The 24,474-nt window shown below is 40.4% G+C and overlaps 1 protein-coding gene across 1 annotated transcript in view; it reads left to right on the top strand.

The window, feature by feature from the left end:
- TENT5B (terminal nucleotidyltransferase 5B) overlaps positions 1 to 20,744 on the top strand; it is a 51,380-nt gene extending 30,636 nt beyond the window's left edge. The window contains exon 2 of the mRNA XM_089686239.1: positions 8,449 to 20,744. Within this exon, the coding sequence (XP_089542365.1) occupies positions 8,449 to 9,477 (1,029 nt within the window). The 3' untranslated portion in view covers positions 9,478 to 20,744. The remainder of the gene's footprint in view (positions 1 to 8,448) is intronic.
- Positions 20,745 to 24,474: the final 3,730 nt, after the last annotated feature.

Genomic DNA, 24,474 nt, shown 5'->3' with positions numbered 1-24,474 from the left:
AATATGTATAAAATAAGCCAACTATTACAGAACTGCAAAAAATATTTTTACACAAACATCCATAAAAAGTAAAAATGTCATGATCGGGTATGTGTTTTTGGATGATTTTTGTTATTTTGACTTTTGATTTTGAGACCGATTTTAGATGTTTTCTAAGTAAGGAGATGTTATACTGATTGTGTTGCACATGCACTTTGATTATATGGTAGAGTGGGGGATGTTTGATGGTCTTAGGGGTTTTTTTTTTTCTGCATTCACTTATATAGTGGAGCTAATTGAATAGCACTTTGCACTTGATACTGGTGAATGTTTTATCACATTTTTACATAGTTGAGTATAGGGTAGCCTTGGAGCAGATTTAGACTCGTTTCACATTTTTATAGGGAAGTAATTGATTGCACATTGTTGGTTGTGATGTTGGGGAAGGTCAGCGCTGTTCCATATTTCGCCATCTTTAGTACTTTTGCAGTGACTGAATACCATTTCACAAGGTCAGCTTTGAAATTGAGTGTAAAAATATAGCTCAAATTTGCTGAGTTTTTGCTGCTTTAGATAATGAATGGAGCAAGCCACCCATTTAAATGGAAAAGTGGGGCATATGCCTGTCATAACAGTCTGGAGATCTCTTCTTTAAAGCTTCAGATTTTTGAAGGTTGACTTGGAATTTGGATATGGCTCTATACAGTTTTAACTTCTGGAGCAAAGTAAGGAGTTCTGCCACGTAGAAAAGGTCACGAGCATATACTGTAACTTTGCTGCCGATTTTCAGCGCAGATGCCCTTGATAGTTTGATTTTGTCCTGACAACTTTGAGAAGAGGCTCCAATGAGAACGGGCAAACACTGTCTGGTTCGGTTAGTGATCAGTCAAAACCATTCGCCCTAACCGTGGCAGTAGTGTTTGTGTATAAGGCTGCAATCCAAGACTGAATAGGGGCTGGCATTCCAATATGTTGAAGTGTTGCCTGCAGGAAGGCCCCTTTTTTTGTTTTTAATATGCAATTCAAACTCCCCTATCCATCCATGTCTCTATGCTTTATTCTGCTGAGAAATTGCTTTAACCACTTCCACACCGGACACTTTTACCCCCTTCCTGACCAGGGCAATTTTCAGCTTTTAGCGCTATCACACTTTGAATGACAATTGCGCGGTCATGCAACACTGTACCCAAATTAATTTTTTGCCTTTTTTTTTAGATAGATAAAGCTTTATTTTGGTGGTATTTATTCACCACTGGGATTTGTATTTTTTTTTTGCTATGTAAATGAAATGTCCAAAAATTTTGAAAAGTGTTTTTTATAAAAGTTTGTAAATATTTAATCATAAATCTTAGCCAAAATTTATTCCGTTATCTTTTTAGTAAAAAAAAAATCCAAATTAGTTTAAGCAAAAATTATAATTTTTAAACCTTTTTTTACATTTTTATTATTTTTTTATATTTTTATTTTTTTACATACTGTCACCCTAGCAGTACAGTGTCACCATGGTGACACTGTACTACTTGTGAGGGGTGATGAAGATTTTTTTTTTTTTTTTTTTTTGCACTGATTGCTTTTACACCCATATAGGATGTAAAAGCAATCATTTCTCTTTCTCTGTGTGCATTCTTGCACTCATTGAGAAGAACTGAGTGAGCTGTGATTGGTCACAGCTTGTCACATGGTACAAGGCTTTTGTGAATAGCCTTGTACCATGTGACCTCTGTGATCATTCACAGATTTCACACATAGTAAGCAATGATGTCAGAAGTGACATCTTGCTTACTACTTTGCATGTGATCACTGATTGGCCAATCAGTGATCACATGATCGGGACCTCGTACAGAGGTCCCATCCGATCGGTGTTTCACTGTGTCCGGAGGACACAGCGGGCACCGGATTGCGGTGCTGTGCGCTCCCAGGGAGCGCGCACAAGCAGGGTGCGGGGAGGCCGTTTATAGACGGCCACCCGACCCTGCAGTGCCATCGTCCAGCCGTTTATATACAACGGCCGGTCGGGAAGTGGTTAAACACCCCCCAGCCTTTCCAGCTGTTTTCATCTTGAGTAAGGGCAGATTCATGTAACAATGACTTCCTGGAACCATTTGCCCTTAGTTCAGGCATACAAGGAGTATGTGCTTGGCAGAGAACCCACTCCAGAAAACTCCTGGGAGCCACTGGCTCCTGCTGCTGTCTCTGACAATTAGGAGACAGAGAACCAGGAGAGCTGCTCCTCTCATGCACATCACTGGACTAAGATGGGGCTCAGGTAAGTACTGGGGGTTGTTGCTGCACACAGGTTTTTACTTTCATGCATACAGTATGCTGCATGTAACATAATCTCCCCACCTTCAACAGATCATGGTAACATGTAGAAAACTTTTTTTTTTTTTTTGTGGTCTCTTAAAAGTAGACTCCTTAACATGCTGGATATACTTGGCACACCTCTAATGTCTGTGGATTATGACCATGGCACTGAGATGGGCTGTAGCTCCTAGTAACAAACTGGTTTCTAAGTGTCCTACTTTTTTTCTGTGAAGTCCTTTAGTGGTAATCTGGTTGCTGTAGGCAACAATGCTTGAGTTTCTCCGATATAATCCCCAGTGGTCAGTGCACTAAAACATGAAAAATCTAATGTGACCTGGTCTGTGGTGTAGTTTTATGTATGCATATACAGTAACTGCAAAATTTAAAGCTTTTGCATACCTATTCTGAAAACAGGATATAGGTTAGCAGCATAGACATTAAATAACATGGGAATGGGAGTGTCTGGATTAAAATGCAGAAGACAACACACCTGTCTGATCAAAGCTTGGAAGCCTGACAGACGCTGAGGGGAGAATTGTCTCAAGAAAACATGTTGGAGCATGGAGAATTGCTGAATGTGCAGATCCTTTTCTGATATACTTGGGATGTAAATCTCAAGTGTTTGGGTTTTAATATAGAAATTCAAGCTGTCATTTAGTTTGCATAGTGAGACTTTGCTTAAACATCCAGTTTGTGTTAAGAGGACAATGACTTTGACCAAACGTATCTGTTTGGTGCAAGACAAGCCTTTTGTGAATTTTATATAGCATTTGCAGTGGGCTTCTACAGTTGCTGTCTACTGGACACTTTCATTAATCTCACAAAACTGACCTTGCTACTTTATTTAGTGGAGGTGCAACATATCCAGTTACTCAGTTTGGGCCCTCAGATGACACCACTGGTGTAATCAGGAGTGGGTGGGATATGGCTCTCTCGATAGAATCTTGAGGCTGGAAGAAGTGTTTGCCCATGCACTGATTTATATTAGACTTCAGGGCATGTATGTTCATAGTGCCTAAATGTGAAAACTCCTCACATGTTATGTCTGCTTGCATGTTTTATCATGTAGGCAGCTGTATGAGCTCCTGCAGGAATATGTGCATTAGTCCTTTTTTTAAAGGTTCTCAGCAGGGGAGGAGGCCAGGAGCGCCAATGTGGACCAGAGAAGAGTATCAGCGCTGCTCTATGCAAAACCATTGCACAGGGCAATGTCAAGTACTTTGATTTAAAAAAAAAAAAAAAAAAAAATCTTTAATGTACCACAATAGACCAGATGTATGGGGGTGGTAATGTCCATTGCGTTAAGGTGGCCCCTTTATTTGCCTGGGCTGCTGGTTCAACACAACAGACTTGGTTAAAGAATACGTTCACCTTTCATAACGTTACACCCATAATTCAGGGTATAACCTGTTACAATCGGACCCTCCCCACCCCTGCATTGATGGCACGCAACCATCCCATTCAGCCATGCCACTCATTCAGTCATCTGTGAATGAGACTAATGCAGGCCACATATGGGTGGAATTCTGAACTAATTTTCTTCAGAAAATCTGAAGTTTTGTGGGTTTTGTAATCCGATGGCACCGCCATTGATTTTCAAAATTCAACTCACGAAGCCTTTAATTTTACCTTTATGTTGCTACAGAAAAGAATATTCGTGGCCAAGAATTTCTTTTCTTTGCAGGTCACAGCTCATGCGGTGTTTTTTTTTGTTTTTTTTTTAATTACATTTTGCACACGATTCTCCCATCATTGATTAGAAATTTGTTCGATTTTCACAATTTCCAACATGTCCGATCACTCAAATTTGGTTGCTTGAAAATCTGCTGTTGCCCACTAACAATGTGAAATTTTAATGAAAATTCTTAGAAGATTTTTATAAGAATTATTTTGAAATTTGACCCATGTATGGCTTGCGTCTCAACAGCCTTAGCACTTATCAGCTTGTAGTCCTCAATGAACTACCACGGCACTGTAAAGCACAGTGGTAGTTCATTCATTCATCCTGTCAGTGTATCTGCTTGCTCAAGACCTGCATGGCATTAGCAATCTGCTGATCGCTGGTGCAATGCTTTCCAGGCTCCTGCAAACAAATGCACATTTTACCTGCAAAAGTGCGTTTTTTTGTTTGTTTTTTGTAGAAGGTGAACTTATCCTTTTTTTAGTCAAGTTCATTATTGAAAACTTGTGCCTGGTGTGTTTTAGTAATATGCATGTTGCTGGAGTGATGTGGTTGTGAATGAGCCCTAAGATCTTGTAAAAAAACATGTTGGATGGCAAAACTTTAGTTTTAATGTGCAGTGTTTTTAAAACCTTTCAAACGGAGCCACGTACGCTGGAAAGAATGCAGTTAGTGAGTCATAAAGGATGGTCCTGTGTCGTAGGCCTATATCACAGTAAAGGATTTGTACTGATGTATAGGCATGTGATGTCGTCCTGCTTGTTTTATATACAAGCCCTTTTACAGTCAACATGTCTGGAATAATGCCAACTTCTCCACTGTAGAGGACAAACTAGTGCTGCTGGTCCTCTCGTATGGAACCATTGTACTTTTGGTGAATTTCATCACTGGGTATTAAGTAGTCTCTAATGACAGTGAGTCCTGACAATATGATTAGATATTTCTACCAATATACTTCCTCTCAAAGGTTTTTGTGCCCCATATTCTAAAGCTTTTAATCTATAGCCTTTGGCTGTCCCCTACCACATTTTGGTTATGTTCTGAGTATGCCAGATTCACAAGGGAGTCATCAGGTGGCTGTTCTGGGACACAATCTCATGCGGGGAAAATTGTCGTCTGAGTATTATATCAAAGTTGCTCTGAAAGCCAGCAGTGGCAAGAATATGTAAACCCAAAATGTCAAATTGCTGTACTATGTGCTTGTATGAAAATCTGTCCTGTTCTTTGTATGGTTTCTTCTATGTGAAATCCCTGGTGTTCCTGCCAGTCCCTCTGATTTCCTATTAAAAATTGAACAAGCGAAGCACAAATTTTCTAGCTGTGCTGGAACTTGCCTGCTGTCAAATGTACAGACTTGTCCTGACACTCCCACCCCTTCCGTTCACTGGAAAGACCAGTGTACTGCTGTTTCTGCTCTGAGCTCCCTATGCAGCCAAGAACTGAGGGTATGTGATTATAAAGAGGGAAAGGTAACGTTGTTAGAAATGAAAGGCAAAACATAACATTTTATATTTTTAAACTGAATAAGTTTTTACAATGAGGATTTACATATAATTTAAAAGGTTAATTCATGGCAAAGTACAAGGACTTTCAGAAAGTTAATTTGCTTTGCCTGAATATTCAAGTTGCATCATTCAGACTTGCAAAAGTTCTACTTTCAGCATAACACAGGTCCATGACTCCTGTCGCTGGAACTTTTTTCTAACAGGTTGTGTTTTTTTCTCACACCACTACCACTGCTCTATTTGCTGGTTCCCTAAAGGTACTGCAATAGCATGTTCTTGCATTTGTCCCCTCTTAACCCCTTGGTGCTGACTGCCTCCTGGCTCTTTAAGGGTTCTTGAGGTCATGTGATTGTTGCTGTGATTGTCACATGATCAGAAACATCCCGATAGCAAGTATGCATCAGGTGCTTACCGATCACTGCCAGCTACCATGCTGCAAGCATGCATGGAGCATGCTCCTTGTTTGTTTTTAAACAGGGCTGCAAATTTGCTGCCACTTGGCATGAAGTCCCACATGCTGAGTAGCTGCAAATATGAAAGCAGTCTGCTTCAACATAAAGGGTCTTTTTTTCTGAATTTGATAAATGAGGCAGAGCTGCATAATTGTGTGTATATAGTTAGTGAAGAACAGAAGTATTTGAACACCCTGCAATTTTGCAAGTTCTCCCACTTATAAATCATGGAGGTGTCTGAAATTCACATTGTAGGTGCATTCCCACTCAGACAGAATTTAAAAAAAAAAATTCAGGAAATTGCATTGTATGATTTTTTTTTTTTAAAGAATTTATTTGTCTTGCACTGCTGAACATAAGTATTTGAACACCTAAGAAACCGCAAGAATTCTCTCTCAAAGACCTGTTACTGTGCCTTTTTTAAAGTCCACCTCTTCTCCACTCATTAATCTAACTTAGTAGCACCTGTCTGAGCTCTTTAAAGACACCTGTCCACCCCAGTCAAACACCAACTACCATGGGTAAGAGCAAAGAGCTGTCAAAAGACACTAGAGACAAAATTGTGGACCTCCACAAGGCTGGAAAGGGCTACGGGGCAATTGCCAAGCAGCTTGGTGAAAATAGATCAATTGTTGGAGCAATTGTTAGAAAATGGAAGAGGCTAAAGACAACTGTCAGTCTCCCTCAGACTGGGGCTCCATGCAAGATCTCACCTCGTTGGGTATCACTGATAAGAAAGGTGAGAAATCAGCCCAGAACTACAAGGGAGGAGCTGGTCAATGACATTAAGAGCTGGGACCACAGTTTCAAAGGTCACTGTCAGTAGAACACTACGCCTACATGGTTTCAAATCCTGCATTGCACGGAAGGTTTCCCTGCTCAAGTGATCACATGTCCAGGCCCGTCTGAAGTTTGCCAATGACCATCTGGATGATCCAGAGGAGGCATGGGAGAAAGTCATGTGGTCAGATTAGACCAAAAAGTCCTACTTTGGTCTCAACTTCACTCGTCCTCATGTTTGGAGGAAAGGATGAGTTGCATCCCAAGAACGCCATCCCTACTGTGAAGCATGAGGGTGGTAACATCATGCTTTGGGGGTGCTTTTCTGTGAAGGGGACAGGACAACTGCACTGTTTTATGGAGAGGATGAATGGGGCCATTTATTGTGAGATTTTGAGCAACAACCTCCTTCCCTCAGTCAGAGCATTGAAGATGGGTTGTGGCTGGGTCTTCCAATATGACAACAACCCAAAGCACACAACCAGGATAACCAAGGAGTGGCTCCGTAAGAAGCATATCAAGGTTCTGGAGTGGCCTAGCCAGTCTCCAGACCTAAATCCAATAGAACATCTTTGGAGGGAGCTGAAACTCCGTGTTGCTCACAGGCCCAAAACCTGACAGATCTAGAGGAGATCTGTGTGGAGGAGTGGGCCAAAATCCCTGTTGCAGTGTGTGCAAACCTGGTCAAGAACTACAGGAAACGTTTGACCTCTGTAATTGCAAACAAAGGCTTCTGTACCAAATATTAACACTTATTTTCTCAGGTGTTCAAATACTTACGTTCAGCAGTGCAAGACAAATTCTTTAAAAATCATACAATGTGATTTCCTGAATTTACACCTATAATGTGAATTTTAGACCCCTCCATGATTTCGAAGTGGGAGAACTTGCAAAATCGCAGGGTGTTCAAATACTTCTGTTCCTCACTGTACATGCTGCTCCATCTTGGTTCGTGTATAAAAGCGCATCTACACTGCATCAGAGCACCACAAACCAAACTTTTTTTTTTTTTATTTTATACAAAGTAAACTCACCCATTCATCCAGGTCTCTGTGCTTTTTGTTGAGTAATCACTTTGAAAAACTCCCACCTGATGAGTAAGAGCAGATTATCAATGTATTTACTGCCTGGCATCAATCTGCCCTTGGCTCAGGAATTCAGACAGGAGGGTGTGCTTTAGCTGAGAACCCCCACTTTCCCTTGAAGACTCCTGGGATGTATGACATTTTGCCTAGGCCTGGAAACCAGAAAGTGGGGTTTCTAAAGTGCCTCCTGCTAATTTTGAATATAATTTAAATTACTGTTTTGTCACATACTTGGAGAACGGCTCTTGAAGAAATGCATAGTAGGGAATCTAAAAATCGCATGTACATTACCCTGATGTGATAGGCTGCTTTATATGCAGTTGTAGAGTTCAAGGAGCTATGAAAATGTAGCTGGATCATAAAGGTAGGGTAAAAATACAGCTGCTTTTTAAAGAGTACTTTCAGGCTGACAGGGCTTTCTATACAGGAGGGTTATTTGCAGCATTATGTAGAGAACACTCCGCAGGCTACAACATGTTATGCATCTTGGGATTTTGTCCACACTGTTGTGTGGTATCAAAGGTCCATAAAATAAAAAGCGCACACAGTCCAGGTGTTAGTGGGTGAATGGCCCTATAGCATGTTTAATTTATGGACAACTGCATCTCTTAATTTTGGGTTTTGCTAGCATTCATAACTCTTAACTTTGTGTTCTCTTGCAGGTGGTCCGAAGTCGTCTACAGCAAAAGGGTATTGTAGTTCACAATGTGAGACTAAATGGTTCTGCTGCTAGTCATGTGCTGCATGAAGACAGTGGCCTGGGATATAAGGATTTGGACCTTATATTTATGGTTGACTTGAAAGGACCTGATGCATTTCAGGTGGTGAAGCATGCAGTGTTGGATTGCCTCCTGGACTTCCTGCCACCTGGAGTTAACAAAGAGAAGATCACACCTATGACTTTAAAGGAAGCTTATGTACAGAAGCTGGTTAAGGTTTGTACTGAAAGTGATCGATGGAGTCTGATATCTTTGTCAAATAACAATGGAAAAAATATGGAATTAAAGTTTGTGGACACTCTAAGACGTCAGTTTGAGTTTAGTGTTGACTCATTCCAGATCATACTAGAGTCAATGCTTTTAGCCAACCAGTGTTCAGAAACTCTTATGACTCCAACCTTCCACCCCACTGTGACTGGAGAGAGCATGTATGGAAATTTTGAGGAAGCCATGGACCACTTGCGCAACAAAATCATTGCTACACGTAACCCAGAGGAGATCAGGGGAGGTGGACTTCTTAAATACTGTAACTTGCTGGTTCGTGGATTTAAACCAAAATCTGAAGTGGACATGAAAACAATGCAGCGGTACATGTGCTCTCGATACTTCATAGATTTCCCAGATATAAGAGAACAGTTACGAAAACTAAAGTGCTACCTCCAGGACCACTTTGTGGGCATGGAAGGCAAGCGCTATGATTGCCTGATGACCCTTCACAATGTGGTGAATGAAAGCACAGTATGTTTAATGGGACATGAGAGACGCCAGACATTGACACTAATTGCCTCTTTAGCACTTCAGGTACTATCTGAGCAGAATGCTGTTCCTGCTATCCCAAATTTCACCTGCTATTACCAGCCAGCTCCATTCATGAATGATGGGAACTACAGCAGCTACTATTTCACTCCTCTACAGCCCCTTGTGTCCTGCAGTCACTCCTCATACCAGACATGGCTCCCATGCTGCAACTGACATGCAGGCTGAGCAGTGACTGGGGTATATGCTTTGCCTGATGGTCTCCTAAACTTAACAGGGAAGTCTACATTTTGTGTTCTTATTAAAGTGATAGCTTTTTTTCCCTCATGTCAGCTGGAGATCATGAAGGCATTCATTTTGGCATATACTCCATCTTTTCATCAAACAGGACTCACTGAAGGACTACCATTAGTATTCTTAAAGTTTTTCTCCCCTGCTAGACTTGTATGTACTGCTGCAGGCTTTAGATATGTAAATAGGGGGTGTTTGGACCAAAGAATAGGAGGTAGGACTCAAGTGCCTGATTGGTTTAACTCCTAGCTTCCAGAGATCCTTTCTGCCTACTTTGTGTTCATATTACTTAACACTTTTGCTGAATGTCCTAAGAGCTCAGCTTCCTTCTGACTTTAAAGTCATTACATCACTGACTTGTAGGGTAAAGTAGCTGTTGGTGACCCCCCCACTTGTCAGTTTGTAGTGTTTAAGTGCCATCTCTTTATACACCTAACATTTGCAGATAATTCCAGTGTTTCATATCAGTTTCTATATTTCATTTAAGAAAAAAAAAAAAAAAAACTTCAGTATTGTGTGGTGCTATGGGGCCACTTCAGTTTCCATCACTGCTTTCTTTAATTAAATGTAGATCATGTCAACTTATTCATCTCTAAATTCTTATGTAATAGCCAGACACACAATTGTGAGGGGTGGTTTTTTTTTTTTTTTCTTCCTCCCTGTACGTCAGGATTTTACTTCCCTCCTAGAAGTATTGATCTGCAAATGTAGAAGTGGTCGTCTGCTCTCCTCATATGTTTGTCATCAACGGTTGAAACCTGATGCATAAATGTATGGCTTAAGCTTTTAGAACACACAAAAGTATACTTTGATGGTTCACCATAGTAAAACTGGGCAACTTTACAATGCATCAAAGATTTTAAAGGTATTAAAGTTGAGCCGTGTTTGGGAAAATTGGACCTGAGAATTTTTTTTTTTTTTTTCCTCCCCAGTGTTGAACACTTTACGATCTTCCAGTCTTCAGTTTTCTTCTGTATGGTGCATTGTCAGTCTTGCATGTCTTGGCTAGTACACTTTGATAGTCTCAATAGTGGATGTTTCTAGAATGTCTATCCTAAGTTGGATTACGTTGTGGTTTAACTACACGTTTTTTATTTAGCAAGTTCTCGTTTTTGCTTCCTAGAGTTCTGTTCTAGGCAAACTTCATTCTATGAAAATAGAAGGGTAGGTGCTACAGTGGGAGACTGACTTCATACAATAAGCTAGCCATAGATGGATGGGGGGGACCTCTGATATCCAGCCATGTTTTGCCAACTTGCCCAGCCAAGCATTGGCAGAGCATGTGCAGTCTGGACAGTTTCTGCTGAAGCAAACTTCGATCTATGTATGGCTGTTCAAGCGAGATTTTAACAAGCCAGTTTCTCATGAACAATGCATGCAGCCAATAGGCTGCGGTGCTGATCAGTAAATTCTGACAGGGGCATCCCACTCCCATCCCATCCCTGCTGGCCTTGTATACTAAAACTTGCTTTCAGAAATCTCCGGTAGAGGGTTTAAGAAAGTTTGAAAAATCTGCTCATAACAATTGGGCACATTCTAGCTGTCATTTCCCTGTTCCTGTTGTGGACTCCATAAGGAACACTACTGCTAGTGATAAAATCACATCTAGGTCAGTAGGCAGTACCGTTGAATTGTATTTGTTCCAGGACTAGTCCTTTTAAAATGTGAGGATTCATTTGGTTAAATTTTTTAGATTTTTTTGTTCAACTTTAAAACTGATTTTAAGGTATGGCCAGCATACCATTTAATTTTGTAAAATGGCTGTATGACCAGCATAACATTTAATTTATAAAGTGGCCATAAAGTTTCAGGCTTGTAACACAACTCTTGGTCTAAGGGCTCACTTGCATAGATGCTCGCTCCTATGCAGTGGCCAGAGCCGTTTGTTTACTACCGCTGAGCTGCAGGCAGCCCATAGAATGTGGGTACCATGCACCTGTCCTGCATCCCTGTAAACCTCTGGGTGGATCTGACAATGTGTACCCATTTACTTTCTGTGAATGGATACATACCTCAGTGGAGCTAGTATTTAAAAAAAAACAAAAAAAAAAAAACCAAAACTTGGTGCCTGAGTGAGCCCCAATTATGTAAATTTTTGCATTCCATTAGGTTTGCTGTAACTGTTACCAAAATGCCATTTCCCTATAGATTTATGTAATATCTGGTATTTAAAATTTGTGTTTTTTTTTTTAAATTTAGATTAGATGGCACATTTTTATGCTCCACGTTGGCCTTGTAAATTTTTGGATAGAAACATTTAACCCAAGTCTGAACTTGTACTTGTGCCTTTTTTCAGCTTCTAGTGTCAGGTTGTTGAGTCTAGCTTTGAAAGCTAGAAGTTTGTTGGTTGCCAGAACACTGCTGCTCTAGTTTATTTGTTGTATTGGTAAATTTCCCTCCGTGTTACTAGTCCAGTTTTTAGTAAAACTGTGACTAGACTCTGGACATGGAAATATTTACACTCTTAAAGGCTAAGTTTACTTTTTTTTTTTTAATTATGGCCTTTGCGGTTAAGGGGCCCCAGTAGATATTACAAATCCATGCCAATTTGTTCAAATCCTTCATTTTATTTTACATTTAGGTCCCTTCAGAAGCCTGGCTAATATGAACTACATGAGCATTGACCTTCACGCATGGAGGGCAAGGGGACTTTCTAGTTTTATTTAAAAAGATATTTTTTTTATACCATACTTTTTTTTTTAAGTTTTTTTTTTTTATTTTTTTAGCAACTTTATTGCTATCACCAGGACTGAACATGCTGGTGATAGCATGGGCGGTGACAGGTCCTCTTCATGGAAAGATGGGGGGTGTTTAAGACACCAAATCTCTCCTGGCCTCTAAAGCATCTGATCAAACCAAGATTGATTTGTTCAGATGCTTTATACGCTGGTAACTGCTTGTAAATAAACGAAGGAACAATCCTGATCACTTGAGTTTCTGATCTCAGAGGGTGGAACGATGTCGGTTCCTCTGCAGTGTAGCTGATGCTGCCAGTTTGAACAAGAGAAATTTCTATCTAAGTTCTGCTTTACAGCACATTTTGGACTTGCACACTTAAGTGCTTGTTCCTGAATGGTCTAAATTGGGTTTCTAGATTTTCCACTAGAAGGATCGCTGTATTTCACTTGGCATCATTTAGTGTCTGTTTCACTGAGTGAAGTTATAGGGGCACACCGTTTTCAATGTCAGCTTTGACTTTGCAAAAGGAGCAGTAAAAACACAGCCATAGTGTAGCAATGGAAAGTGGAAAACACAATTTGCATGAGTAATGAACAAATCAGACTGTCCCTAGTTTAACCTTGTGGCGCCGACCGCATGCAAATGTGCGGCCTCCCGGCTTGTGAGCCTTGATGCCAAGTGGCCGCACATTTGCGTGCAATTAAGAAACCTATGTGATGAGAGCGCTGCCCTGCGCGCTCCCAACACACATCTCCTCTTGCGATCCGAGCCGTTCCCAATCATGTGACTGTGAATCACGGCGGTCACATGACCCTTAAACCCCGCCCCGCCTCTCAGCTTCTAAACCCTTAAAGGGCCAGGAGGCGCCTGTGGGTTAAATTGGGTCGGTCTTTACTATAGGTTTTTTCTTCCCAAACTGACTTATTGGAGCTCATGCTTTGGAGATTGGTGCATGGGCATACACCTTTTTTGAGGTGCCTGGGAGCTCTAGCTGGTGTGCAATTCTGCCCATAGGACTGCATTGACAGTCTGCTGTGTGTGGCTAGACACGTAAAAGCTGGTACTTAGGTTTGCATGCATATAGTTGTATTTTCCCAAAAAGTTTACTTTATCGTTTAAGAAATGACATCCATGTGTGAATGCAAGATGGAGTATTTACAGGTGTATATTTTGTATTGCACACTAGCTGGTGCTCCTGCGAGCTGCAGAAACAAGTGTATTTTCTAAATTCCAATTTGCCTCGATTTGTGAATTTGCCCTTACAAAGGGAGCCAACTTTTTTTTTTTTTAAATCTACATAGGATGTATAGATAATTATGGCAGGTAATGTAAAACATTCACCTGCAAAATTGACCAGTACAGGGCACATAGGAAAGAATGGTAGGACATAAGGCACAAGTTGCACTTTTATCAAAAGTAAGCCTGCATAAGCACAGGTGGAAACATTAATGGCAATGGTCAGTGCATGATGCTTTCTGCAATCGTATAAGTGTAAGCAAGCTTATTGGTCCATAAAGACAAGACTTTTGGAACTAGACTCCAAGGTATGAGATTTAATCTAATATGGTTGAACACCTTCATGATTTGCTTAAATTATATTCTAAACCCTTTAAGCGGAATACAATTCATGTGGATTCCTTTCTAGATGTTAAAGACTGGCCTGTGTGCAATTAAGCATCTAAGGAGCACATGACTGTTACTTATTTAGGTTGGGTTACTGAAGGCCCCAGTTCATAGTAGATGGAAATCACAAACTGGATAAATGCACTGTGAGAACTATTCCATTTTATAGCAAAATTACAAGCTTTTGGGTTTCTTGCCTTTTTTTTGCAGGAGAGAACTTGATAGGTACCTGTTTTATATGGAGAGATGCCTGGTGCAACCAAGGGTCTCATCTAGTATGAATTGTCGGTTTGCTTACTCTTGGCACAAAGCACACAACTTTTTCAGCCATGGCTGTATGTTACGGCTGCGTGGTGTTTGATCTGTGGCCTTCAAGCTTTGCAAAACCTAGGCCCTGTTGATACTTGTCTCTGAATGCAGTGCATCAGGACAGCCAGTTCATTTAGAGTAATGGACTGGAAAATGCATCTGCGCAATTCTTTGGCAAGGCATCAATGTGGATAATGCTGCACTACAATGCCAATGCATTGCTTTGTGTTGGGGTACTATTCACAATTAAAGGAACCACAATGTGGTATGTGAGGACTGCCTAAAAGTAGTGTGGCTGCTTTGTACATGAGTGTTTGAAGCTGGCATTGCATGTGTGTGGGGGACTAATATGTTTGGGGGTGGCCCCCCAAAAGAAACTGCTCAATTTGATAGTTATGGGGGCTTTGGGCCTACTCGGCTCTAGGTCTTTTACCAGAATGTCTTAGGTCTTCCTTTACCAGAATGTCTTAGATCCTGTCTGGTTCCAGGTTTACAGGATCTCTTCTCGCTGTTGACCAGTTTGTAAACATTGTTGTTCCCCCAATGGACTCCCAATACAGAAAGTACAGAAGTCTCTAGGTTAAATATCCACACTTTTGGTGTTGATCACAGCTGCATCTAGCTAAAATATGACGGGGGGAGTTATGATGCTATAAGTCTGGCCACAGATTTGCTGCACAGCTGAGTATCTAACTTTTGCTGCTTATGTTTTTATTGAACTACTGTAGAGTTCAAATGTACTAGAGTACTGTTGGTGTCTAAACAACTGTATTTAGCCTTGTCGATCGAGATTCACTTCTATGCAATGGCATAAAGGGGCAATATACTGGCCTTTTCAGCATGTCTCTTGAAACTCCACAAGAGTTTGCAGTTCACATCTGCTATAAAAATTGGGCTGGTTGGATGGGGCTACCTCATACAAGCCTACATCAGCTGGAGGGAGGAACAGCATGTGGAATTCTTTCTGTGTAGCAGGAAAGTTGTGGTATTTCAAGATGCAGGCTGCTAGAAAGGTAACTTACCACCACTTAGTTCTTTTGTATAAAAGGGTTCCTGTGCGGACAGGGTCACTCTGTATCAACTCTCGTCCTATTGACTATAGTTGCCTGTACTGCTTAGGTAATCTCCTCTTGAATTGTCAATATATTCATAACCGTTAGGTATTACATTTCTTTTTTTGGCCTGAGCAGAAATGTCTGACCATCATGCAAGTCATACAGGTATACAATGAGAGAAGTCTAATGGTTTCCTCCTTCTGTGCCAAACCGTGCAGATGAAGTAATCATCCATGCCAGGTATTGTAATTGGACATCTGCAGCACATGTTGCTGTCTGAATGCCTGAGCAGTGTCTTCATCCTATTAGTTGGCAGTCCCTCTTTGGCTCTTTCCACCTACATTCTTAAGCCAGGAGGTGCAAACAGGGGTCACCCATGGCTTGCATGTCAGAAGATTAGGGAAGACTTAAGCTGGCCATGCATAGTTATGTCAGCTGGCTCCTTAATCTGCATCTTCTCAGCACTGAGCTCAGACAGCTATGAAAATTACAAGGGGGGGAAAAAGGCAAAACTACCAATTAAATCCTTTCTCCAGCAACCCAGACAGCATTAAGCTTAGGAGAAGGGGCTGCCTCATTTGGGGCTTTATAATTAGATATCAGACTGACAGGTAGCCAATATTGCTGAATAACGCTCGACAGATTCCTGTAAGCCATGGCTGTTTTAAAAAACAAAAAAAACTTGCAAGCATGGACCATCTAGAATCTAAATTTTTATGTTTTTTTTGTTGCCAAGCTGTGGATACTTGTATTTAAGGGTGCCCTCACACTGGTGGTTTTAACTGATCCTGGCCATCCCCACCCCTCCTGTTTTTGATGTGTGCAATTCAAAGCACTCCCTAGATCAACAAAGTGTACATTGTTGGGAACTGTTTAAGAGGTGGTCCAAACCAGTTTGTCATGCAAACTGTTCCAAAGCACAGAACTTTCCATAGATGACTGCACAGAAGTGGGGATTACCTGTGGTCTGGTTAGTGAAGGCGATTATGTAGGTGTACATGAAAACATCTACTTAGTCCAGTGTGGGAAGGGGGGGTGGCAGTCAATCTAGGGACTTGGGTATGATTCAGTGCAATCAATCCCAGGGTAAGTGCACCCCTAAAATACCTTTTCACTGCCTTGATGTGAACAAGCCCCTGCTGTTCTCTATAGCTACACCTGCTGTAGGGCTACCCATTCCTTTGTTCCTAACCAAGGCACTGCAGGGGCCTTCTAGCCAGGTATTTCTGTGGAATGTAACACATTCCATAGCTTGGCTACAGGTCATAAACTACTACAGGGAAAGCAAGTGGCCACTGCAAATAGTTCAGTTATGTAAGTGGCTATCTGTCTTCAGTAATTATGCTTTTTCTTTGTCATTTTTAGTGGTGGAATAGGTAGCTTTTAATCCTGTTCTTGGTCATGCCTGACATGCTGTAAATGCTAATTGTCATGTAGCTCCTTAGCGACTACATATTGAAGGTAGATTAGAACAATGTCAGTTTTTTTTTGTAAGTCTTGACACTCCTGTGAGTTTTTATGCTTTATTCATGGTCAGTAAGTGCTTGTTCAGTGTGCTGTATAGAAACACAGCATTCAGTAACCTACCTTGTCTATGATGGGTAGAGATGCCTTTCAGATTGCTACAATGCAGGCGTGTTGTGATGCAGTTCACAATATTGTGCTATGTTGCCAGAAATGCTGCAGGTGCAGGCTTTTCTAGCCTTCATGCAGGGAGAAACTTAACACCAACAAATTGGCATGGTGTGAATGGGCCCTTTCTATGCAGTTAATGAGTCGAAATAAAGGGAAGGCACCAACCTTTTTCCAGATGGAAACCTGCAATGGCAGCCCCTGGTTCTTATATGTAGGTTTTTTTGGGAATCTGTCCCCACTTACTTTAATGGTGTGCAGGAATTATAAAGAGATTAGAAGACAATTTGATAATTTTTTGCATTTTTTTAAATAGTGTGAACATTTTAATACACTTTCAATTATAACTATGCAGGCACCATGACTGCTTTTGCTTAGTTTAGGAAGTGATCTTTTTTTGTTTACACACCCGGTCATGTGACCCTGCATCTCCTCTTCCTGATGGATATGAAATGTCCCTCTACAGAACACTGCAGACATAGTGCCTGTATTTCATAGTCTGCTCAGCTTGAGGTAAGATGCAGGGGATGTGTTAAAGAGACAGGCTGTGATTGGTCAGGGGGGGGTGTGTTGGTTGTACAAATTACCCCATACAGCCATTTCATGTATCTGCTGGTCATTCAATATAGGACACTATGCAAAACATGAAAACTGGCTACAGTAAAGGATCTGAGGCTGCATGGTCAGTTTCAAAACTAGGAAGAAAAGGCAACTGGCAGGACCAACCAGATATTTCAGAGGGGGGAAGTATATGAGAATTTTATAAAATTCACATGTGAATGCATATAAAAAATATTTAGGGTAACATACTTAACTGGCTGCTATCAAAAACAAGGAAATTATGCAATACACACTTTCACTACAATTTGCCAAATCCAGCTGCGTAGCTAGACCTGAATGAGTTACAGCTTCAAACATCTTTAAAATACATGGGTTTATAAGATGTCTATTCTTCTCATGCTGTATGGGAGAATATTTGTTTAAAATGTTTGATACTTAGGCAATTTAAAGTGGGGAAAATAATTGATCCCATGCAGCTTATGGACAAAGAAATGAAAGGTCTATAATTATCATAGGTGTATTTTAAATGATAGATACAGAATATTTTACTCACTGAACTGGAACTCCATTTATAACATTTGTATCATGTTTTTTCTGGATGTCTGGTTAAAGTATTTGATCCCCAAGTAAAACATGACTTAGTATGTGGTGGTTGGCAAGCATAGAGGTAGGATATTTCTTGTAGTTACCAGGTTTGCACACATCTCATGAGGGATTTTAGTCTGTTCTTTACAGATCTCTAAATCCTTAAGGTTTCTTGACTGTTTGGCAACTTGAAGTTTCAGCTCCCTCCATACATTTTGTAGGCAACTCCATGCCCTTTTAATGTGCTGCTTCTTGAACCACTCTTGTTGCCTTGGTGACATGTTTTAGGTCATTGCCATGCTGGAAGATCCATCCACAACCCATCTTAAGAGTTCTGATGGCTCTATCCATTGACCCCTGAATGTGGCAAAATCGGCCTGTAACTTTTTAGCAGAGAAACAGTTCTAAAGTCTGTTTCCACCTCTGCTTGACTGTAGGGATGGCATTCTTAGTGTTTTGGAGGAAGAAAAATGTTGACTATGACCCTGAGCTGACTTAATGCCAAAGAGCTAAATTTTGGTCTCATCTGACCACCTCACTTTCTCCCAATCCTTCTCTGAATCATTTAGATCTTCATTTGCAAACTTCAGATTGGCCTGTACATGTGCGTGCTTGAGGAGGGGGGCCTTGCAGGATTTCAATCCATGGTGGCATATTGTTACCAATGGTTTGTTTGGTGACTGACTGGTCCCAACTGCCTTGAGATCATTCATAAGCTCCTCCTGCGTAGTTCTGGGCTGATCATCACTTTTCTCATTATCATCCTTACCCCAGGAGGCAAAATCTTGCAAGGAGCTCCAGACCGAGGGTGATTGATGGTTATTTTGTATTTCTTTCATTTGTGAATAATTGCTCAGTTGTCTTTATCCCACCAAGCTTTTTCCTGAAGGTCTTGTAGGCATTTGCAGCCTTGTGCAGGTCCAGTCTGGTCTCTGTCCTTTTGACAACGCTTTGGTCTTGCCTAGGGTGATGCTCAAGAAAGGGATTCTATGGACAGGGCTTTCATACACATACATTGTCATTAGGACATTATATTGACAGGAGGATGTTCTATTGACAGGACTAATCTGTGTATCACATGAGCACATAGCCAGGCTGTGGGAGACAGAAATATTGTTGGTAGGGGATCAAATACTGCTTTGAATCACTGAACTGCAACTCCATTTATAACATTTTTTGTTTCTGTGTGTTCTGGATTTTTGGTTGATATTTGGTCTGTAATTCTTTACATAGGTGTATTTTTAAATGATAGACCCTTCATTTCTTTGTAAGTGGGCAAATGTACAAAATCTGCAGGGGGTCAATACATTTCCCAACTCTATGTGCAGTACAGCATGTAGTACAGATTTGTGTCATCCTAGTTAGGCTGTTTACACTATACCAGTTTCTCTGTTTGTGGGACACAGCAGCCCATTCATTTGAAAAAGGGGGGGGGGGGGGGGGGTGTGGTTTCATTAAGGATTCATGGTAGCCCTGCTTGTCTGCTAACAGCAGTGTGGAAAGGTGTTGTGATTACATGCAGTCCTACATCTGCATATAGTGTGAACCTAGGCTAAGTTGATGGTGCAGTAACTGTGTGAGGAAGGTGCAGAGAATTACAGTAATGGCACTGATGATGCAGTTGCACATGGTTTTTAAAAGCCTTAGGTGTGAGCAAATGGGTTTAGGTACCACCTTTAACCTTTTCATAGCTGGGGTGGGACTTCTTTTGGTGTAGCTGTATGCCCTCCTTCAGTGTGGATGAGAGAGAATGGCGAGTGGTACATATCCCATATCTCTGGGCAGACCCAGACTCCATAACTTTTATAATGGCAGGAAAAGACTACAACTGTGTTAACAGGCCATACTTAACTTGAATACACTCCAACTTTAGGAATAAAATGTATTTTCCTTTGCATGAGAGCACGTACCACTGCTAAGAATGATACCAGTATTTGCCAGGCACTGGAATAATTTCATGGAACCTAGTTTGGGGTGTCTATTTTTAATCTGGTGTTACAGCTAACACCTGGCCTGACCCTGCTTGTAAAATGACTGTCTGTCTTACACCGCCTCACTTAATGAGAACACAGTTTGATGCTGCAGAATTTGGGTGGAACACATGGTAACTGAGTCACAAGGGAAGCTTTACATTGTCTTGCTGTTTTATAATATGCAAAGAGATTTCAGGCAACTGCACCTCTACTACTTTCCAAGACTAGTTTTTATTCAGGCCTGTGGGAGCTTAGAAAACTAGTTGGTTGTTTGGCAAATGCAGTCGGTGTGTGGCCTATCGGAGCACTTCTACTTTTTTTCACTCTAACAGAGAAAAAGCACTATAGTTCTGACCAAATTTAGGCAGTGTTCTCTAGGATTGGGAGTGCCTGACAATTGGTGACTTCATTCTTGTAGCTGCCTGCTCAGCTCATTCCTGGAATCTGAGCACACATTTTAACGCTTTCAATCCATAACAAGGCCCATGTTTCCACTGCAACATAGCAATGAAAACTGATTGCATGTACTAGTCAGGCATACCATTTATGTCTAGCTTGATATTGTGCCTTTTTACTTATCATTTTGTTCCATCATGTTTTGAGGCTAAACTGTTGCATTTGGGAGTTAATGTCTCTTTGGTTTTGCTTGCAATGTTATGTAGCCAGAATATTTTCCAACATGGCCCATTATTTTCTAAGGGGAAAATGTGCAGTGTTATTACCACTCTCCTATGGGATTGTGGAGAACCGCAAAAAAATAAATCTATTTTCTCAGTGTCTGTCTCTTATTCCTGTGTATACATGTCTATAAAATGCACCAAGACTGATGCTGAAATACTGTTCTAGGCAAATTACAACATGTAAAATAAACTACCGGGGGGGGGGGGGGAAGGTATATAGTGCCTGGTAGTGATTACAGCCCTATTATATATTTTGTGAGTATAAATGGCTGATAAGTGCCAATTTTGACTTTAAAAGTTACCTAAATAATTTTCAATGCAAATAATTAGACAAAATGGTCCAATTCCAACCTTGAAAACATTTCTTCATAAAGCAGAATAGGGGCCTAGGTGCAGTAGCACCTTTTTGCCCCCTAAACTCCTTTTTATATTAAATTAAAAAAAAAAAAACAGTAGGAAAGGGGGAATTGTTAGTGGGTGACTTGGATGTTACTTTAACCTGTTGAGCTCTTGAAATGTTACCTTCATGATTATGCCTCTTTTGCTATTTAGCTTAGTGCTAATTTAACTGGTAATTGCATGATCATGTAATGCTGCACCTGAATTTATATATAATTTTTTTCATACAAAAAGCCTTCTTTTAGTGGGATTTGATTACTAATAATTTTTATTTTTTTAATTTTCTGCCATAAAACAAAAAATCAAATTTATTTATAAATTTTAGGCCAAAATATACTCTGCTATATGCCTCCTCCCTTTTTTTTTTTTTTTTTTTTTTAAGCCAAAAAAAAAAAATTATCCTCAAAGTGTATATTGATTAGTTTGTGTGAAAGCTATAGTGTTTACAACCTATGCATACTGGAATTTTTTTTATGCTAGTAGTGATCAATGACTTACAGTGGGACTGTGTTATGCAGGCCATAGACGGGGAGAAAAATGGCAGATTTTTCTTTTAAAAAACGAAAATTCGGTCGTTCAAGCGGCTGACGTTACCATTAATGGTAAAAAAAATCGGCCGATTTTCATCCTGTCTAGAGCCGGCAAAAAGTGTCCCTGCAGAGAGCTCTGCTATTTCTTTGACAGTTCCTTGACCTTTACAGAGGTTGCAACATTGTATCTATTTGTTTCCATTTAGGATACAGATGTTTTTATTCAGAAACAAATTGACAGTTCTCTGACAGTTCCTTGACATTTACAGAGGTTGCAACATTGTATCTATTTGTTTCTGAATAAAAACATCTGTATCCTAAATGGAAACAAATAGATACAATGTTGCAACCTCTGTAAATGTCAAGGAACTGTCAGAGAACTGTCAAAGAAATAGCGGAGCTCTCTGCAGGGACCCTTTTTGCCGTACTGGAATTTCTCTAATTTTTCATTCTTCTTCCTCCCTATAGCCTGCATTAGTGTGTCTAGCAATCTAACATCTCACCAGTGAGAGTAATACAGTGTTAATACTATATCCAGTTACTGTACTAATTGCACTGGCTGGGAAGGGGTGAAATGTGTACCATAACAAGTGGTGTAAATTTTTTAATGTGGTGCTTTTTACTAAATGTGGGCGGAACAGATTATTTCCTCTGGATAGAGCCCTGCAGTTGTCAACACTGAGCTCTGGGCTGTGATTGTACACAGCAGGAGCTTCCAAGGTGTCCAATCACAGTGAGAGTTGGTGGTCAGGGGTGTGCGCCCTGTACCCTGGTAAGGCCAGCAAAATACAGGTATGCCCTGTGTCCATCTGCAAGCGGTTAAAGTAGCCCTATTTTGAATAGGCTTTCAATACAGCAGAGCAGACATAAAAGGGTACTTTTATTTTTTCAAATCCCCCTCCTTGCTCTGCTGTACTGCATTGCAAAGCAGGAGTGCTATTCAAAAATTTTGATTAGGCTGAACACAACTTTTTTTTTTTCTTCAAATTTAAAGTGATTAATTGTAAATAGAATGAGAAATGCAGGTGTATGCATTGGTAAACAGCTACTGTTGATTTTATGAAAAAAAAGTGTAATACAGAATAGCTCATACCATCAGTTTTGCAAAGCTCTGCAATGCATTTACCATTTTTGTATTGACTGCTTTTCACCATACATCCACCCAAAACAATTCCTTTATTAAAGGGCTAACTGCACCCACCCTGGATGACAACTCTCCAACTTTAGATGCTTGAGTAGCTATTCACAAATTTAACCTATGAAGAAATCGGTTAGGTGCAGTGTCATGTAGTCTACCTGAAATTAGTGGGTATTTTTTTTTCATTAGGACTCTGGCAGGGGCAATGTTGGTAAAGTATTTGTAAACACCTTATGATGTCTCCATAGCAGCCTGTGCTGCAGAAGGCAGGACTGCTCTAGACTAAAATGTCCTAAATTACCTCAATGGGGAGCTAAAACTGAATGGGAGGAATTTATAAATTAAGTTTTCACATACTCTAAATCTTAACTCCTTGCCCCTTTCAGATTTTATCTGCTATTTGGGTCCCTGCTACAGCGATTTGATCTTGTGTCTATCATAGTGATGACTTCAGAAAAACAGGACCTGATGGTAAAGCTCTCTAATGGGAACAGAAACAAAAAACACTTTTTAATAGAGCGGATAAAGGGTAAAAATTAGGTTTTATGAGTGTGTGGCTTCCTCTCCTACTGTCCCATGTTTCATCATGCCTGTGGTGTAATGCACAAAATAAAGGGGAAGTTTCTTTCCTAATATAGGCACAGAAAATATTCAAAACCTGATGGATGTTCTAACCCTTCTATACTGTAGACAAAGGACAGGGATTTTTAATAATTGCAAATTGGTATTTAGATCATGTTACTGCTTACTAAAATATCCATTTGCCAGGATAACATTCTCCAGTGCAAATTAATATATTTCATAATAGAAACTATTTAATGGCAATACAGCCCTGCAAAGCCAAAATTACTCCTTAACTACATATAATTCTCTACATCTACTTTAAATATCGTTACACATTCCCTGTGGAGAAACAATGGATGTAGCACTAAGAAATTAAACTGGCCTTTGGGCAAGCAAACGGTTAAAGTGGCCAGCAAGCCACTCTAATGTGGGTCAGCAGTGGGAGGGTGTATTCAGTTAGACAGAGGATCTTTTCTGTTCTAGTTTAGTGTAAAATGTTAGAAATATTTTCTTGTATGTGCTGATGTAATCTTACATGTTTAGTATTTCTCACATTAGAAGATATTATTGCAGTGGGATATTTTCCTTCTGGAAAATGAGTACTTCTGCCTGCATTGGGTACAGTACTTGTTATTGCCTTATATCCTGTCAAACCGCTTGCTAATAACAAGCGATGCTCACATGTTGGAACCTTACTTGTTCATATTAGACAGACCATGGCTGACCTCACCCTTTGCATTTTATCTTAAAATGTATTGCCATTCAAGGCATTCAAGGCATTTAGCACTGCAGACAGTGCTGCACAAATGCTGGGTATTCATACACCTTGAGTTATAGTCTTGTACGTTTCAGATTGGCCACTGGCAAAATTTTTGAAGATACGCTCCCTTAGTGTCTCCTGCTTACCCTAATTAAACACCCTACTCCCTGAGTACCCCACAGAGAATTACCCTCATTAGCTATGGTGGAAATCAGGCAAACATTCACTTTACTGAAGGTGTGCACAATACAGAGTCACGATGCTTTCCTTGCCTTGGAGCAGAACCTAATTTTAACATCGGTCTCTGCATTTGACTCTAGTTCTGTTTTAGGCATGCAACAAGTGGCCTACCTGCCAAAGGCAGATTTTTCTGCTACTATGTCACAATTCCTCTGACAACAGTTTTAAATCTCTGTCCAGGGCTCCTTCCCCAG

The sequence above is a fragment of the Staurois parvus genome, unplaced genomic scaffold, assembly GCF_062004578.1.
Source record: "Staurois parvus isolate SC_StPar_1 unplaced genomic scaffold, SC_StPar_1.0 ptg000394l, whole genome shotgun sequence".
NCBI classification, from domain to species: Eukaryota; Metazoa; Chordata; class Amphibia; order Anura; family Ranidae; genus Staurois; species Staurois parvus.
This window is presented reverse-complemented; position numbering and strand designations above follow the sequence as displayed.